The 17488-nt window shown below is 39.2% G+C and overlaps 1 protein-coding gene across 1 annotated transcript; it reads right to left on the reverse strand.

Annotated features, from left to right (window-relative positions):
• Positions 1 to 102: 102 nt before the first annotated feature.
• On the reverse strand, positions 103 to 14268 carry ogal (O-GlcNAcase like). Its single transcript, XM_057842386.1, has 18 exons — positions 14108 to 14268; positions 13902 to 14022; positions 13678 to 13729; positions 12203 to 12300; positions 10684 to 10814; positions 10214 to 10385; positions 9856 to 9954; positions 8924 to 9063; positions 7138 to 7282; positions 6958 to 7056; positions 5236 to 5480; positions 4858 to 5032; positions 4684 to 4769; positions 4518 to 4610; positions 2442 to 2530; positions 742 to 862; positions 536 to 665; positions 103 to 458 (listed from the first exon to the last, which is right to left on the reverse strand). Exons 2-18 carry the CDS (start codon positions 13972 to 13974, stop codon positions 322 to 324), a joined length of 2085 nt encoding a protein of 694 aa, XP_057698369.1. The 5' UTR covers positions 13975 to 14022; positions 14108 to 14268; the 3' UTR covers positions 103 to 321.
• Between the last annotated feature and the right edge of the window lie 3220 nt (positions 14269 to 17488).

A 17488-nucleotide genomic window follows, 5' to 3' on the forward strand; every position in this document is an offset into this window, starting at 1 on the left:
TGTTTTCCGCCATATATAAAAAGTACACTTTTTGAGCTCATTTATAACTGCAGTAAAAAGCAAAGTCTTGAAATGAGACTGTAGCTTGCCAAAATGGCTACAAACAAGGAGAGAGCTGAGTAAAATTGAACAAGGCCCGAGTTTGGTTTATTAATTTTGCATGTCATACACAAACAAAAATTAGAATTAACATCAGCTGATCTTTATGCGTACCTCTCAGGTCTGCAATAATGTACTGCACATTTTCATATAGCTTATACAAATGTGAATTTCTAAATGAAACCGATTCTACTTGAACACAAAATAATTTCCCAAGTGAGATTAAAGAGTTGTTCCCATAGCGATCACATCTGGAGGTAGACTGCCCATTTCTAGTGGTCGGAAAGTGCTACTTTTAGTAAAGAAGTCTAGCATCCTCCGGTCGGTGTGTCTCAACTCGCAGAATACGCCTCGGGAACCTGAAAATGAAGTGTTTTCATCTTAACTGCTTGAGCACTTCTCGGTTCCTTAATGTTCAGACACTGGTTCCATTTACCACAGCTCCTGATGGTCGACAACAACTGTCCAATCATACGCTTGGCGAGGGAAGGATCTGTGACCCTCGGTAGCACTTGTCCGGTGACTAATGACGGGAACTTCTCAAATACAGAGTCGCTTGTGTCTCTCTGGAAGTGAGAGATAAACAGTCATCTTTGGAAATGTCTCTTTTTCCAGTGCTTTTATCGATTTCTAAATTGTCACCTGAATTGAGGCGGCAGCTTCCTTGGCATCTGTGAGGGCCAGCATATAACCACACACCCCAAAGTCATCCTCCAGCACAAGAGCACACTGTGGGCTTGGTAAGACTTTACCTGTTGACAGTCTGAAATGGACCCATTTAAATCAGTCAGCTTGTTTGAGTTAACTTCCTGGCATCTGTTACAGTGCTGGTCAAAAGTATTGGCACCCCTGCAATTCTGTCAGATAATGCTCATTTTCTCCCAGAAAATGATTGCAATTACAAATGTTTTGGTAGTAATGTCTTCATTTATTTTGCTTGCAAAAAAAAAACTCCAAAAACATGGTCGGACAAAAGTGTTGGCACCCTTTAAAGCTTCTCTAATTTGTTAAATTAACACCACCTGTTACCAGTGGCACATAACATGTGGTGGCAATAACAATCACAACTGCAGCCATTTAAAATGGATTAAAGTTGACTCAACCTCTCTCATATGTCCCTTGAGAAAAGAAAGAAGACGAAAGAACTGTCTGAGGACTTAAGAAGCAAAATTGTGAGGAAGCATGGGCAATCTCAAGGCTACAAGTTCATCTCCAAAGACCTGTGTCTACCGTGTGCAGTGTCATCAATAAGTGTAAAGCCCATGGCACTGTGGCTAACCTCCCTAGATGTGGATGGAAAAGAAAAATTGACGAGAGATTTCAACGAAAGATTGTGCGGATGGTGGATAACGAATCTCGACTAACATCCAAACAAGATCAAGCTGTCCTGCAGTCTGTAGGTAAAACTGTGTCAACCCGTACTCTCCGTCGGCGTCTGAATGAAAAGGGACTCTACGGTAGGATACCCAGGCCAGGAAGACCCCACTTCTGGTCCAGAGACATAAAAAAGCCAGGCTGGAGTTTGCCAAAACTTAGGTAAGAAAGCCAAAAAACATTTTAGGAAGAATGTCAGATGAGACAAAAGTAGAGCTTTTAGGAAAATGCATCAACAGAGTTTACAGGAAAAAAAACAAGGCCTTCAAAGAAAAGAACACGGTCCCCGCAGTCAAACATGGCGGAGGTTCCCTGGTGTTTTGGGGTTGCTTTGCTACCTCTGGCACTGGACTGCTTGACCGAGTGCATGGCATAAAGTCTGAAAACTACCAACAAATTTTGCAGCATGATGTAGGGCCTAGGGTGAGAAAACTGTCTCCTTCAGAGGTCATGGGTCTTCCAGCAGGACGATGACGCAAAACACACTTTAAAAGCACTAGAAAACGGTTTGATTGAAGGCACTGGAGACTTCTGAAGTGGCCAGCAGTGAGTCACCTGTGGAGTGGTCTGAAAATGGCAGTTTGGAGAAGGCACCCTTCAATTCTCAGAGACCTGGAGCAGCTGGCCAAAGAAGACTGGTCTGAAATTCCAGCAGAGCATTGTAAGAAACTCATTAATGCATACCAGAAGCGGTTGTTTGCAGTTAATTTGTCTAAAGGTTGTGCTACCAAGTATTAGGCTGAGGGTGCCAATACTTTTCTCTGGCCTATTTTTGGAGTTTTGTGTACAATGACAATGATTTAATTTTTTTCCCCATTTTCTTTTGTGTTTTTTCATTGCAAGCAAAATAAATGAAGATATTACTACCAAAGCATTTGTAATTGCAATCATTTTCTGGGAGAAATGGAGCATTATCGGACAGAATTGCTGGGGTGCAAATACTTTTGGCCAGCACTGTAGCTACTTACATATCACTAATTAGAGGGGACTCCGTTGTGGAGGAGCCTTTAATTTGTCTTTCTCTTTGCATTTGGACAAAAATTCTCTGCACGTCCATCTAGAAGAGACAACAATGCAAAGGGAGTTTGACAAAAACAAAGTAACTGGCAGTGGTCGTTCACCATCAGGCCTCCCAATTGAAATGGAGCCCTAACAGCCTTCGAGCGTCAAATAAATCAACATCTGCAGTATTTTGATAGAAAGTGAGATAGAAGATTGAGGGGAAAAACATTTATCGATTTGATGATCAGCAATGTCATATTTAAATCAAACATATGCACACACAGATGTGATCTGACTAGACTGAGGAAATTTTGAAGTCCCTGAAATGAGTCCAGTTGATGTAAATTGTAAGCTAAACACATAATGAAAATTATACATATTGTGCACTAAAATACAGAATACCGTACATTTAAATTTTCCGAGCCCCTGCCAGCAAAAAAAAAATCTACTAGTAGATCAGATGATATGAAGAAAAGAATTGTGATTTTGATTCTGGCTATATCACCCAGCCCTATTTGATAGTTCATTCATCAATCAGATACAACGTTGACCAAGAAATTGTGCAAATCCTCTTTTTCGAGCATAGTAAAAGCAATCACATCCTTGTTTATGAGAGATGTACCGATATGGGTTTTTCAGGACTTATTCCAATTATTAGCAGCCGGAGGGGCCGATAACCGATTTTTGATATTTATTTGCACTAAATGTGTAAAAATTGGCGTAAACAAATTGAATAATGCAAACACTGAACTTCATGGAAATGCCTAAAGCATGTTTGTGTTGAATCATACAAGAAAATAATAGCTCCAGACGTGCCTGAATTTCCTAGACGCAGAAATATCTTTTATAAAGTTGAATACATTTTTCACAGAAAGTGGGTCCTGATGACCTCGTCTAAGTAGCCTTGAGCAAGATACTAAACCCCACGTTGCTCCTGGTGCTGCCGCGTCACCAGTGAGGATAGAGTGTGAAGCGCTTTGATGGCCTTAAAAAGGTTGAAAGGTGCAATACAAGTGTAACTTTATTTACCATTACCAGTCAACCATTCAGAGGACGGGGTGAAAACTAGTGCAGGGGACAGCAGGAAGGAGGGAGAGGCGCGGCTGTATCTGAGCCGAAATAACCCAGTTTTAAATAGACATTTTCATATCGGCCGGTCGGATTTAAAAAAGGCTAATACCGATATACGTCACATCTCCAAATATCGGCGCCGATAATTGGTCTATCGTTCATTTATTTATGGAAAAAGCAGAGGGCAAAAAAGTAAATATTACCAATATTTGTTTTTTTTATTTAAAAAAAAGCGGGGGTGGGGGAGGGGGCAGTAAATACACTGCAAAAAAACACCTTCTTAAAACTAGTTAAATTCCCTTGTTTTCAGTGTAAATCTACTAAAAATAAGAGTATATGCTAGTGCTTAAAGTTAAATGATCAGTTTTCTTGGAATTAGAAAAATAATTTGCTGAAAATAAGCTTAACAGACTTACTTTAGGCAATTAATTAGTATATTTAATCTTTAAAACAAGTTTGTCAGAAATGTTCTTAAATAAAGAATAGATATTGCTCAAAGCCGTATTTGAAAGCAACCCTTTCTTGATTTAGGTGAATCTTTGTAGATGTATAGGCTTAAATAGAACAAATAGTAATATTTATTTAAAATAAATGGAATAATCTGACGCATTAATCTGTTGACAAGTCTTTTACACTGAAAACAAGACAGAGATTTAAGAAAAATAATCTGATTCTCTTTTAATTATTTATGCATTTTATTTTTTTTTCAAATATGGAAGGGAGAAAGCAGTCAATATTGACTATTTTTACTTTTTCAAATTAAAAAAGCATTTTTAAAACTTGTAAATATTTATTTATTGATCTATTTTAAATTTTATAAATGGGGAAAAAAAACTGTCAATATCCTCTTACTAACCAGAAGTCAATGACCATGATTTACTTTTGCAGGCCACCCAAAATGTGTTGGGCCATATTTGGCCTCCGGGCCTTGAGTTTGACACCTATGAGTTAACGTGATGTAATGACCTTACTTTATCCTCTGCGCAGTAAGGCCGTATGCAGTACACGGACGTCTTGGGCGAGTATTTGAAGAGGTCTCTGTTCCCGTGGCCAGGCAGCATTCTCTGAAAGTAGAGCATGAATAATGCTACTCGAAAGAAAGGGATGAAAAAGAATAGTGCAATTAGGTTAACACACCTGAAACTCTCCTGAGAGGCCTCCTCTGAATCCCCATGGTTCAGGATCCGCATTCATCAGCTGGGCTGATGCTTTGCCAAAACCTCCTAAGGTCAGCCAATGTTCGTATAAAGAAAAAAAATATGACATGAAATACTGAAACCCGTCAGAAAAATGTTTCTACGCTTTTCTCACCAAGTGATTTTACGTAAGCTTGAGCCAAAGTAACGCCGCTCTTGATATCGCAGATGTAGTTGTACAGGTCGTACAAAATGCTCCGGTTGGGCGCATTGGACAGGCGATTGAACATCCGCACCACGGCTTCGCACATGTCGTCGAATATCTGTGCTCTGGAACACCATTCGGAAGTCTGGAAACGCATCGAAGAATTACTTACAATTTGTTCCAGTCAAATTGTCAATGTCTTAAAGTCAGAGGTAACGAATACATTTTAAAAGATCTTCTGGTTAGAATTTGAAACAGACAATTATTTTAAGAATTTTCGTGGAAAAAATGACATTCAAAATGTGCATGGAAAATGAACAGTCTATAAGATTTACATTGGAATCTGACCTGTTCTGTCTTGATAGCAGCAGCTTGACTATGACATTTGAGCCAGTTCAGCTCGTGCAGCATCATTTTAGCTGTGGCTCCGTGTTCATAGGGCAGGTAGAAGAGGTCGCACAGCAACTTCAGGTCATCCAGGGTCAAGGGCTCAGCTGTGTAAAGTGGGTTCTCTCCAGGTCCGGGTACATACGAGTGTTCTCCGAGGTCTGTCTGCATGGGCTCCTCATCAGAGGACTCCTTCTTTAAGCAAGCTGGAAAACAATGCGATGGAAAATCTATTATCTGTGAAAGTAGGATTTTTTTTGGGTCGTGTTTTTTTTTTTTTTTTTTTTTTCAAAACATTCATGAATACGTACGATTCCTGTTTTTTTACTCATTTGCTGCTATTCATGGAAACAGACATCCTATCCATTTTAACTTGGAAGGGCTACCAGATGTATGCGAGCCTTTCCACCAAAATCTGACACATAGAGGGGTAAAAAGTCGAACAGTACATTTTTTTGCTTTCCAAGACTGCAAAAACAATTTGAAGTCTGAAAATAATTATTGAATTAATCACAATTTTCCCCAAGATGTTGACAATGATAAAATGTGAAAAAATACCCTAAGCATTAGCAGTCATGCATCATTAAAATGAATTTACTTCTCATTTTGATCATGTATGGAACCTTAGCGCCACCACTGCGCCGATAGGAGTATTGCATTTACCGACTGCAACCTGAAATTTGGTAGAAAGGACTGAAAATTGGGACAAACATTGGGAGGTATTTTTCTATCTGTTTACGCAATAATAACAAAAACACACCCAAGCATGCAAATATTGAAGTGAAGGGTTCTGACGTTAGAGTTTAATCATAAATCATTCCAAAAATTATATAAACATTAATAACACAGTGATCCCTCACTACTTCGCACTTCAAACTTCATGCCCTCAATTCATTGCGGATTGTTTTTCCAATTAAAAAAAAAAAATATATATATAGAAAAGCCGTCTCGAGCCAATCACGTAGTCTCACTCTCCTTCCTGCTCCTCTTTGTTGGTCAGGCAGTGCACTGCAGTTGCTTATTAAAGTTAACAATGTTTGACAGACGTTAAGGTTTGATGGTGACACAGATGCTTGAAAGCCAAAGCTTCAAAGCGCCGCATGCATCAATCATCGTTTAACTTGTCAAACAGTTGCTGTGGCAACTAATTGTAAGTGAGCAGCTTGAGCGGATTTGAGTGGACTTAATGAAGCATTTAATAAAGACAAGCATTTTTCTACTTAATTCTTATTTAAAAATAATTCGGTGGGACAGTAATATGTTTAAAACTTAGCATAATTATTACATTTGAAGTGCTTAAAAACTACTTACTAAAATATATGTATACCTATTATTATTTTTTATAATTATACTTTTGGAAAAAAAAGTGAAGAAATATGTCTTACGGTATATGTATCTTTTACCAATGCCAAATCTGAATAAATACACACAAAGAGGGGGTCACTACTTTGCGGTTTTTCCACTTGTCGCAGCGGGTTATGGTCCCCATTAACCACGTAAAACAAGGGATCAATGTGTATAAACATTGCCTCAAGTGGCCGTCATATCTCATTTAGACAGTATGAGATGTGTCTGGTTTCGGTGAAAGATATCGTCTAATGTTTATATAACAAAGATTCACGTTTTCTATTTTTTCCACCAACAACAAGCTATTCAAAGCTGCGGTGAAGAGTTAATGTCTACCTGTAGGCTGATCTGTGCTCAAAAACTCCTCCAGCCAGTCAGTCAGGGCCAATGTCAGTGCTTTTTGGGGGCTATAGCAGGATTCCTGCTCTTCGTCACCTGATGATAAACACAAGCGCTAGAATAACAACACGGTAAACCTTATATTCCACTCCCTTGTGGTCAAAGTGGAGACCTTACCCATTTCCACATCCCTGGGTGTTGCATCAGCAGGAGCTTTGCACCACGTGGCTAAAGTATGAATTGCCACAAAATTTGGATAAAACTCACAGTTGGGATTAGTGAGCACTCCTCTCAGTTTGGGGATGAGCTCAGTTGGACGATCCTGCGTGGAGAAAATGAACAAGACAAGGGGAGTTTTACTTTCTAGTGTCATTGCGTTTTCAAAATACACCATCAGACATTGTGTACCCACACAAGGGTGTCCAATTGTATATATTTTTAAGAATTAACTCATTGCCAGCCATGGCCAGTGTCAGGCCAGTCAAAATGGATTGAATGCTTATCGCTGTCAATGGCAGTTGTCAGGGAAATTCAACTTTGAACTCCAAGACAAGTGTCAACTCGATAGCTCAATAAGAATCAGACCAACCAAAGATTGCCTGCTTTGAAGACTTTCTATAAAATCTTGATATATCAAAGATACAATGGCATGAGCCGGCAAGGAGCCGTGATCACGCAAGAGTACAAAGAAGTACAATAGAGGCTGGACATTTATACTGTTGAAAGGGCGTTACCCAAGGATGCTTACTGTGAAATGATACCTACAAAAATGAAAGTGAAACTTAAGTATCATCTCTGGTGGTTTTCCACAGAAAAACATTGTGACTTGACTTACAACCTTGAGAACCTGGCCGTGGCTGGCACCAAAGCGAGTTAAATCTGATAAGACAGTCAGCAGAACCTCTTTGTATTATGTTCAAAGAAATACAACACACGAACCTGGATGAATAGTCTAACAAATGAATATAGTATCACACCAGTTATATGTTTTATAAGCATGAATAAAATGTCTTTCACAGCAGTGAAACATGATCATTCAATACAATCCTTCCCAGTTAAAATAGATTTTTTGTAGACAACTGTCAGTGGCAGTGTCTGACATGAGGGCTACAAGCAACAAATATTCCAGAGGCATAAGGATACTGCAAAATATATATTTACACTACTGAAAAGTTTTCATGCAGGATTTTTAATTCCTTTTTTAAAATACTGATCCAGTAAAAATGCTAGGTTTGAGCATTCAGTGAGGTCTTCTACCAATACTCACCAACCTTGGTTAGAAATTATTCAGATTTTTCGGGTTACAGTCCCACAAACATGAGAACTGTAACCTAGTTGACAAAAATGAGAACTGTACCCAGATCAAAGTGCACATGCAGCACTTTTAATTCATTTTTCTGAATATTGCTCCAGTAAAAATGGAGTTTTGAGTAAGGGAGCAGTCAGAAAAAGTTCCCCACCAATACTCACCAGGTCAGAAATTATTCAAATTTGTGGAGTTACAGTATCACAAACATGAGAACTGTAACCTGATCAGATTTGCAGAACAAAGAGAAAATGTCCAGAGATGGCAAAAAATTCAAGAAATTCACAATCAAGATATTCCAGTGTGAATAAATGCACTATTTTTTTTAAAATAGAAGTTAATTGATTGATTTCAAACAGTTGTCAGGTTTTGACCCCCGGGCTAATGGAGAGGCACTTTTTAAGGTTTCAATGCCATCTATTGTTCAAAGCTGAGAAGTGCAACAAAATAAAGGCTGAACTCAAGCTTCTTGTGTGAAAAATTATGATATTTCCGTAATTTGCTGCCAATAAAAATCGGATAGTCGGTCGCAGTTGGCCTGTAGGCTGTAGTTTGGACACACCTGGTGTAGGTCAATGTACCACTTTATTACTAAAAAAATGCTTTTAAAAATGATTTTATGGAGCATAGTCTGTGCAATGAATCAATATTATTTACCTTATACGGTCCCATGAAAATTCTTTGCGGGTCATAGTCGTTGGCATGGATATTGTCCCAAATGACTGGTGCCCTCTTTAAGATGGAGGATACCTCTTCTATGGACTCTACTGAGATTTTATGGGAGACCACTTTTGGACCTATAATCATATTTTAGATGCATAAATTAGTTTACTTTGAATTTTTTAAAAATAAAAACGAAATGGAGACAACAGCTGTATGTATCTTAGCTATATTAGCCTACTGTCAAAATGGCTAAATTGGCAACAAATACATACTGTAAAGAGCCTTAATGATTACCGTATTTTCTGCATTGTAAGGCGCACCTGAAAGCGTTAAATATTCACAAAAGCCGACAGTGCGCCTCATAATCCGATGTGCCTTATATATGGATCAATATTAGTTATTCATGGCATGCCATTCCATTTAGCTCAGCTCCATCTTGTGGATGCATAAGTCACCGCCAACCACTACTACTACTGCGCCTTATAATGCAGTGCGCCCTATACATGAAAACGGTTTTAAAATAAGCCATTCATTGAATGTGCACCTTACACTCCGATGCGCCTTATAGTGTGGAAAATACCGTAAAAGTTTATTTTCCCTGCTGTGCATCCTATAGAGAATGATGCACCATGTGACTACTCTGTTAAACGATGCCGCCTTAATTTTAACTTCATTACCATATTAATGAATTAGAAGAATGTTTATGTCATGTTTGTCCTCCAACAAAAAACATTAAAACTAAAAATATAGTTCCCTCCCGCATCCTTTTCCATTTTCAAACATTTTTAAAAAAGCTCCAGGGAGCCACCAGGGCAGCGCTAAAGAGCCGCATGCGGTTCAAGAGCCGTGGGTTGCTGACCCCCGCTTTAGATTAACAAGAAAATACACAGTAATGTGGAAAAAAATAAATGATGTGTTTCGTTTACCTGTCCATAGCACGTCTATCCCAGGTAGCAGCTCATCTCCCACTGTGTGAAGGTAAGACGACTGTGACACATTTGGGGTGCAGAATGCAGCACAATAATCTGGAGTTTGGGGGAAAACACACACCTAAGTATGCAAAACTATGTATTTTGAATGTTATGGCTGCATTTAAATATCTTAAGTGAAGAATTGGAGATTCACAAGTCATCATTAGTGAGACCTGTGTATTTCTTTTCATAACGCTACAATATATCTTCAAAACACTCAGCTAGGACAGCAAAAAGTTTCAGAGAAGAAGCAAACTTATTTTTTTCCTAATCACGACACGTTTTAAAACCAATTTATTTGGACGGGTGTAACCTGTGGGACAGAAGAGGAAGGTCTCTGGTTCTCCTAAATGCTGGTACACCTCATTGGTGACGGCCACCTGCGCGTGGGCGAAGGAGCTGAAGGCTTGCTTGTCGGCGGGACACATGTCAGTCTCTATATCGTCAAAAAGTAATGAGAAGGATGTGCAACCCATCTCTCTAACCTGGAACGAGACATTTACCACATATTGTATCAACCTGTAAAATGTTGCTAATAGTTATACTCACTCCCTAAACACTATATAATGTCCCCATTTTGCAAGTGCTGTTTGAATGTGTAGAGCCTATAGGTTACTTAACATTCATTAAACCATTTCAAAGTTCAGCTCTTCTTCATTGCTGGAAAGATGGCCATGCCCCGGATGCTAGTTGCCCTATTTGTGGTAACCTGCCAATAAAACTGGCCCAATAAAAAGCAATGAACATGGCTTCACCTTTTGATTATGCAAACAAAAGTCCTACCTGATCCAGTTTCCTCTTTAGTGCGGCCACTTCTTTACTGTTGGAAAAGGTGATGTCTAAGCCAGGAGATATTGCGTAGATGAAGTCAATGTTGTGCTGCTTAGCTGCTGATATCAGTGTGACAAGTTGCTCTGCACATGAGACAGAAAACATACAATTTGACATAAATGTACATCCTGTTGTTTAAACTTAAAGGGAAAATATTCAGTACATTCTATTTGCTTGCTCCACCAATAATTTGGCAAATATTGTATCGTTATCCAAAGAATCCACATCGCCATGAAATTGTTGATTTACACCTCCACTTGGCATTAATTTCTAGCATAAACATCTGCACTCGTTTGACACTTTTCAAATGATATTGTCTTGTCGTAAAAGCACAACTCGACAGGGGTGTGGTTTGATATACTTAATGGTCAAAGTTTAAATTTCCAGTACTCCATAAGAGATAGTGTTGACCAAGGACATGATAGTCTTATCTAGTCATCTCCAAATTACATGTGATTTATTCAGCGGAATGAAAAAGTATCTGAACCTTTTGGAATTTCTCACATTTCTGCATAAAATAACCATCAAATTTGATCTGATCTTTGTTGACGAGGTTAGCTGTAGCATGCAAACCATGACAGAAGGGGGAAAAATAAATAAGTCAACCCTCTGTCTAAGGAGACTTAAAAAGCAATTGAAACCCATTTTTACTAAACAATTTAAGCCTGGTGTGTGTGCCCAATCCCAACCCAAAAGTGGTTTAAAGCTGCCCTGCACACTATAAAACATACACCTGGTAAGAATTGTCTTGATGAGAAACATTGTCTGATGTGCATCATGAATGTTAATCAATCGACAGTCAAAGAAGTTGTCTACAATGGAGAGTTTGGCACTGTTGCTTCTTTCCCAAGGAGTGGCCGTCCAGGCGTCCACCTAAGATGACGCCAAGAGTTCAGCGCAGAATACTCAGAGGTAAAAAAAGAACCCTAGTTTGTCTACTAAAGACTTAAAGAAATCACTTGCAGAGTCCAATATCTCTGTGCACACATCAACTATATGTAAAACAATGCCCAAGAATGGTGTTCATGGGAGGATTCCACGGAGGAAGCCACTGCTGTCTAAAAAAAACATTGTTGCACGTTACACGTTAACGGTGCACAAAATATTAAATGTGATGGTTCACTTACTTATTTTTCCCCCTTCTGTTATTGATAGCATACCGTCCTCATTAAAATATGAAAACCTTTATATGTCTGGGTGGTTTCAGTTAAAGCAGACAGTTTTTTAATCTGTGTGATTTTGACAAAGAACAGATCACATTTGATGGTGATTTTATGCAGGAATGTGAGAAAGGCATAAAGGTTTAGATACTTTTTCATACCACTGTATCACCATTTCAATATTTTGTCATACCCCTACTGTACTGTATGTTTGTGCTCATGATGTGTTTCCGATATTGATTGCCGAGAGCTTTGCACAGCAACAGCAAACCAAAAAAATAATGAACAGAGTTGTGGTGACCAGGACTCACCTGCCTCCTCAGAGGAGTAAAGATCTCGCCAGTACATGCGGTGTTTGTAGTCATCCTTTGGAGCGTACAGGTATGTGTTCAAGCCCCACTTCTGTTCCCTAAGAGTAGGCGATAAAAATAACATCACACATCATTAAAATTTATTTTCCAATGACTAGATTGTATTGAAAGTTGAAACAATAAGACTGCTCAAGATTACCAGTCTCCACAACAGAGCAAAACACATTTCTTTGCTGACTACACAAACTTTTATTGTTCACCATGGTTACAGGTATAGGCCTACATTTTTTTTTTCTTTGCACAATCCAGTCACTGAAAATTGTGAGGCCATTAATTCAGACGTTGGCTTAATCACTATTATTTGTTGCGGGAAAAATATTGCCAAAAGTCTTTCAGGGATAGATGTCACACAGCTGACAGCTATACAAAGTTGACATATAAGACCTGCAACTCTTTTATAGGGCAACCATTTATGGTCATCGAAAAAGCTGAAATATTAGCAATTATTAATATATATTTTTGTTTTGATTATGAATCATTAATTTAGGGCTGCAGCCTTTGATTATTTTAGTTGTCGATAAATCGATGAACTAGTTTGTTCGACTACTTGAGTAATCGGATAAGGAACATGAAAAATTAAAATACCTGAGCTGAGCCTAAAACGGTATTAAAAAATAAATAAATGAAGATCTAAGTACAAGAAAAGAACTAACTTACATAGCAAAAATCCGCTAGCTTAAATGCTATAAAATGCCAACTTTTCTTTTTTTTTTTTTTTTTTTACAATGCTCCTAACAAATGGTTTAAACACATATTGCCCCCCCCCAAAAACGGCTAATTATACCTATAAACTATATTACGAAGGCATTAAAAAAAAACATTAGCTCAAACAAAAACTTAGATTACGTTGGTCTTAACAGAGATCAGCTGGATTCAACCATGTGAAATGAGATAAGTCATATTCACCATTGCCACCAGAGGGCAGTTTATCCACCCAAAATCAATAAAACTAAATGCAAACACTTTAAAAACAAACCATTACAACATCACTTTAATTAAACGAATACTCGAAGCAGCAAAATTAAACTCAAATCATTTTTCTAATCGAATTACTCGAGTTAATCGATTTGCAAGCCATTGGCAACGATTGACTCCAATTCATTTAAACTGGAAAGACTGGTTCGGATTGCTTGTGAATGCATGTTTCAATGCCATTGAATGTTCATTAGCACCTCCCAGTCGAAACGGATTGGACGTCTAGCGCCGTCAATTGCAGCAAATGAATTAAATAAGTGCCCTGTAAGGGTGTTTAAAAACAAATCTTTATTCGTGCATGAATGGGTTAAAGGAAATATTGGGAAATATATGTGAGAAGAGAAATTCTAGTAAAGTTATATTCCCCGAAGGCGGTTTATGAAATATTGAAACTATTGCACGTAAATGGCACAAACTGAGTCGTTTTAATTCTAATCTACCTTTTAAACAGCTCTGTTCTCTGCTCCATGGTCCAGGGTCGGCCATAAAATCCTGCAACAAGCAAATGCTGATTTTAAGTGCAACTCTACAGCAAATATTCTGTCATGTCAGTCACATTGCGTTTGCAAAGAAATTGCATTATCATTTACGTGCTTATTTGCAATCCATGGGGGAGGGAATGCGACTGATTCACAACAATCGAACTCGGGATGCTCACGCTCACCTTCAACCACGCCGCCGATGAAGCGCTTGGTCGCACTTCGTCCTTTCTCGCTGACTTCGCTCGAGGTTGCCATGACTGTCAGTCAGTTCTGTTGACGTATTCCAGGTGTCAAACGCCCCAACTGTCAGTAAGGACATGTAGTAAATCCACTACCACCACCACCCTTTATATGTCCTCAGTCCTCTCACGTCTGCGCTCGCACTCACAATTACGAAACGCGGCGTTTGACAAGATCACGATCTAAAGTCTGCAGTGCAGCACTTGTAAATTCCCAGTGCATAAACAACCACCAATAAAGATGACTGAGTGAAGTTCACCACTTGACCGTAGTAGTGTTGGGCCGCGGCCCGCGCATGGCAATATTCAACGTCACCTGCTACCGGATGGACGTCTTAAAGAGACAGTGTACCAATTTCCTCAAAGGGATAGTGTATAGTTCTCCAATATCGACTCTCGATTAGGGGTATGACAAAATATCGAAATGGTAATGTATCATAATACTTTGTGTCCCAAAAGGTTATCGATATGCTCCTGCCAAGAATCGAGATATCGTTTTAAAAAGGTGTCAATGTTATAAAAAAAAAAGAAAAAAAAAAGGAACCAACAAGTTATCAAAATCTTCCACCATAATACTTGCCTGGCACAGGCAGACTATTCTCCCTGTATTTTTCAAACACTGCGAGAAATCGTTTGGGACCCAGCCCATTAACGGCCTCTCGAGCAAGGTACAAAATCAATCGTCCAATCAGATTTGTTTATTTGCGTGACATGTTCTTGACGAGTAATGTCACTCTTGCGCGCCGAAAGTCGTGTCTACAACAACACAGATGGCGAACGGGAGAGCCGGGAATATGTTCCAATCCGCGGTAAAACCAGTTTTAAATGACCAAAAACATATCGAAACAACTCATTGACAACAGTCAACATGGCTCGCGCAAGCCAAGTTGAATAAACTTCTCCATTCTCCACTCACGCTAATTACTCGTCGCTTTAACAGTCACGTCAGCCCGTCGCTGATTGGTCCACTCCGCTGTCTGTTTGCTGTGGCTTGCTCCGCCCTCGGAATTTGATCCGCCGGACAGTCGCCAGACTCATTCGCTGGAACAGCGGTGAGTCTGGTAACCAGGCAACCATAATACAACCCCTAGCAAAAAGTATGCAATCACCAGTCTCGGACGAGCACTCACGCAGACATTTTATCATGTAGAACAAACTCAGATAAAAAGCTTGAAAAAATAATGAATTAATTCAAAAGTGCAACTCTTTAGCATTCAGAAACACTAAAAGAAATGAATAGAAAACATTGTGGTGGTCAGTAAATGTTACTTTTATAGAGCAAGTGCAGGGAAATATGTATGGAATCACTCCATTCTGAGGGAAAAATATGGAATCATGAGAAACAAACAAAGAAATAACAATCATAACACATCACTAGTATTTAGTAGCACTGCCTCTGGCTTTTATGACAGCTTGCAGTCTCTGAGGCATGGACTTGATAAGTATTCATCAATTTGGTGCCAACTCTCTTTGATTGCAGTTGCCAGATCATCCTTGCAGGTTGGAGCCTTGCTGTGGACTCCCCCCCCCAATTTCCAACACTGGTTTTCAATAGGGTTTAGATCTGGGCTATTTGCAGGCCTTTACATTGACTGGATGAGTCTTTCTCCAAGGAATGCTTTAACAGTTTTAGCGGCATGTGGCATGATGCATTGTCATCTTGGAAAATGACAAACATATTTTCAATAGACCCTACCCACCGACGTCATAAAACCACGTGCTCGCTGTATGGTTCCGCCCACTTGTCCGTCATTTTGTCTCTGTATTAGCATTGGTTTCAATTGATCTAGGAATTTAAAATGCATTTCATAGAAGACCCGGTGCTTTCTGATGCCGTAAACTCACTGGATGTGTTGCATAAAAGGCGTTATGTGGAAAAGCTTCGTTCTATACAGTCGCCAGATCCATATTTGATGCCCAAATCGATGTTTTTCGACCCACTGTCTTCGCCCTGTCTGCCTGACATCTGCTACGCTGATATTATCTTGTCCACACAAAATCAGCCTATTCTCACGAAAATTTGAAAAACTTCAAGAGCTTGGAGGCTTATAAATACTTCGTTGCTGGTTGGGTGAAACAGGTCCTCGTCCACGAAAATTCGGCAGGAATCTATCTTGTGCTTGGAAAGGTGAGTTACGAAATTTTCAATTCAAAATCTTTTGTTATTGCTAACATCCACTGTCAAGTCTAATGTATTTCATGTCTTTTGTCAATGGAGTTAAGGCTTTTAATGTTTATATGGTTTAGCGATAGCACTCTCACTACATACATACGTGTATGTTGTCGGCGATTAGCCTAGCAATGATCTTAATTGTGGTTATTTGTCAGCCCAAAACCCTCTAAGTATATCTTAAATGCATCTTACCGGATATAAAATGACTACTACATAGTCTGTGGTGATTTTTTGGTGCCCAGTTTTCACGTCGAATTGCAGCCGTCCATTTCGCTCTCCTCTTTGGATCCCTCGGAATACGGTAAAACTTCAAGTCTCTCCTTCCATCTTCTCTGTTAGTGCAACCAACAGCCACACACACCTTCACCATTTTGATTATTAATGTTAAGGAGCAGAAAAACACGCCGTAAATAGGAGGAATGTACGTAGCCGTAACAGGTTAACACTATGTTTTGACGGACAATTGGGCGGTACCATTCAGGAGAGCGGAGTTGTGACGTCACGTGGGTAGGGTCTATTGAAGGGATAAGAAAGCTGTCTAAAGTTTCAATGTAAACTTGTGCATTTATTGAAGATTTAACCACAGCCATCTCCCCAGTGCCTTTGCCTGACATGCAGCCCCATATCATCAAGGACTGAGGGAATTTTGATGTCTTCTTCAGGCAATTATCTTTGTAAATCTCACTGGAACGGCACCAGACAAAAGTTCCAGCATCATCACCTTGTCAAGGGTTAAGAATCTGCATTGGAGAAGGTGTCAAGAGTCAAAAATCTGCATTGGACAAGGTGATGATGCTGGAACTTTTGTTTGGTGCTGTTCCAGTGAGACCTTGTATGGCCCAAAATTACCTAATTGACTGCCACTGACAGCCATAGACGTTCAATCCGTTTGAAGTGGGAGGGATGGCAGCAAATGAACGAATGTTCATTCGCTACCACCCTCCCAGTTCAAATGGATTGGACGCCTACTAGTGATAAACTAATTCCAATTCACACTAGAAGCTTGTTTTTCTCTTAATTAGTTGTTTGTAGAATATCCTAGAATGATTTCCTGACCAATGTATTGATAATCGTTGTATCGCCATATCGTCAGATCATCGTTATCGTGAGCTTTGTGTCGCAAATTGTACCAAGAGGTACTAGGAGGTTCCCACTCCTACTCTCGATACCTTTCAGGGACAGTGATCACTGGAGTGGATAGCTATTCAAAAATTGACACGAAGACCTTTAAAGCGCAAGTTACTATTTTCAGTAAATAATAATAATAAAGAAAAAAAATAATAAAACATAATACTGATAGTTGATCATTTTTATTTTTAATATTATCATTCTTGCGTTTTTATTTTGTTATTATAAA

The sequence above is a fragment of the Corythoichthys intestinalis genome, chromosome 8 (genome assembly GCF_030265065.1).
Source record: "Corythoichthys intestinalis isolate RoL2023-P3 chromosome 8, ASM3026506v1, whole genome shotgun sequence".
NCBI lineage: Eukaryota > Metazoa > Chordata > Actinopteri > Syngnathiformes > Syngnathidae > Corythoichthys > Corythoichthys intestinalis.

What these genes read in the sequence shown, in the direction of transcription:
- ogal (XM_057842386.1), bottom strand. Translation starts at nt 13,974, where the DNA reads ATGGCAACCTCGAGCGAAGTCAGCGAGAAAGGACGAAGTGCGACCAAG. An exon ending in GATAGACGTGCTATGGACAG is followed by an intron (nt 9,064 to 9,855) that starts GTAAACGAAACA and finishes ATATGATTATAG; the next exon opens with GTCCAAAAGTGGTCTCCCAT. An exon ending in AGCTTACGTAAAATCACTTG is followed by an intron (nt 4,770 to 4,857) that starts GTGAGAAAAGCG and finishes GGCTGACCTTAG; the next exon opens with GAGGTTTTGGCAAAGCATCA.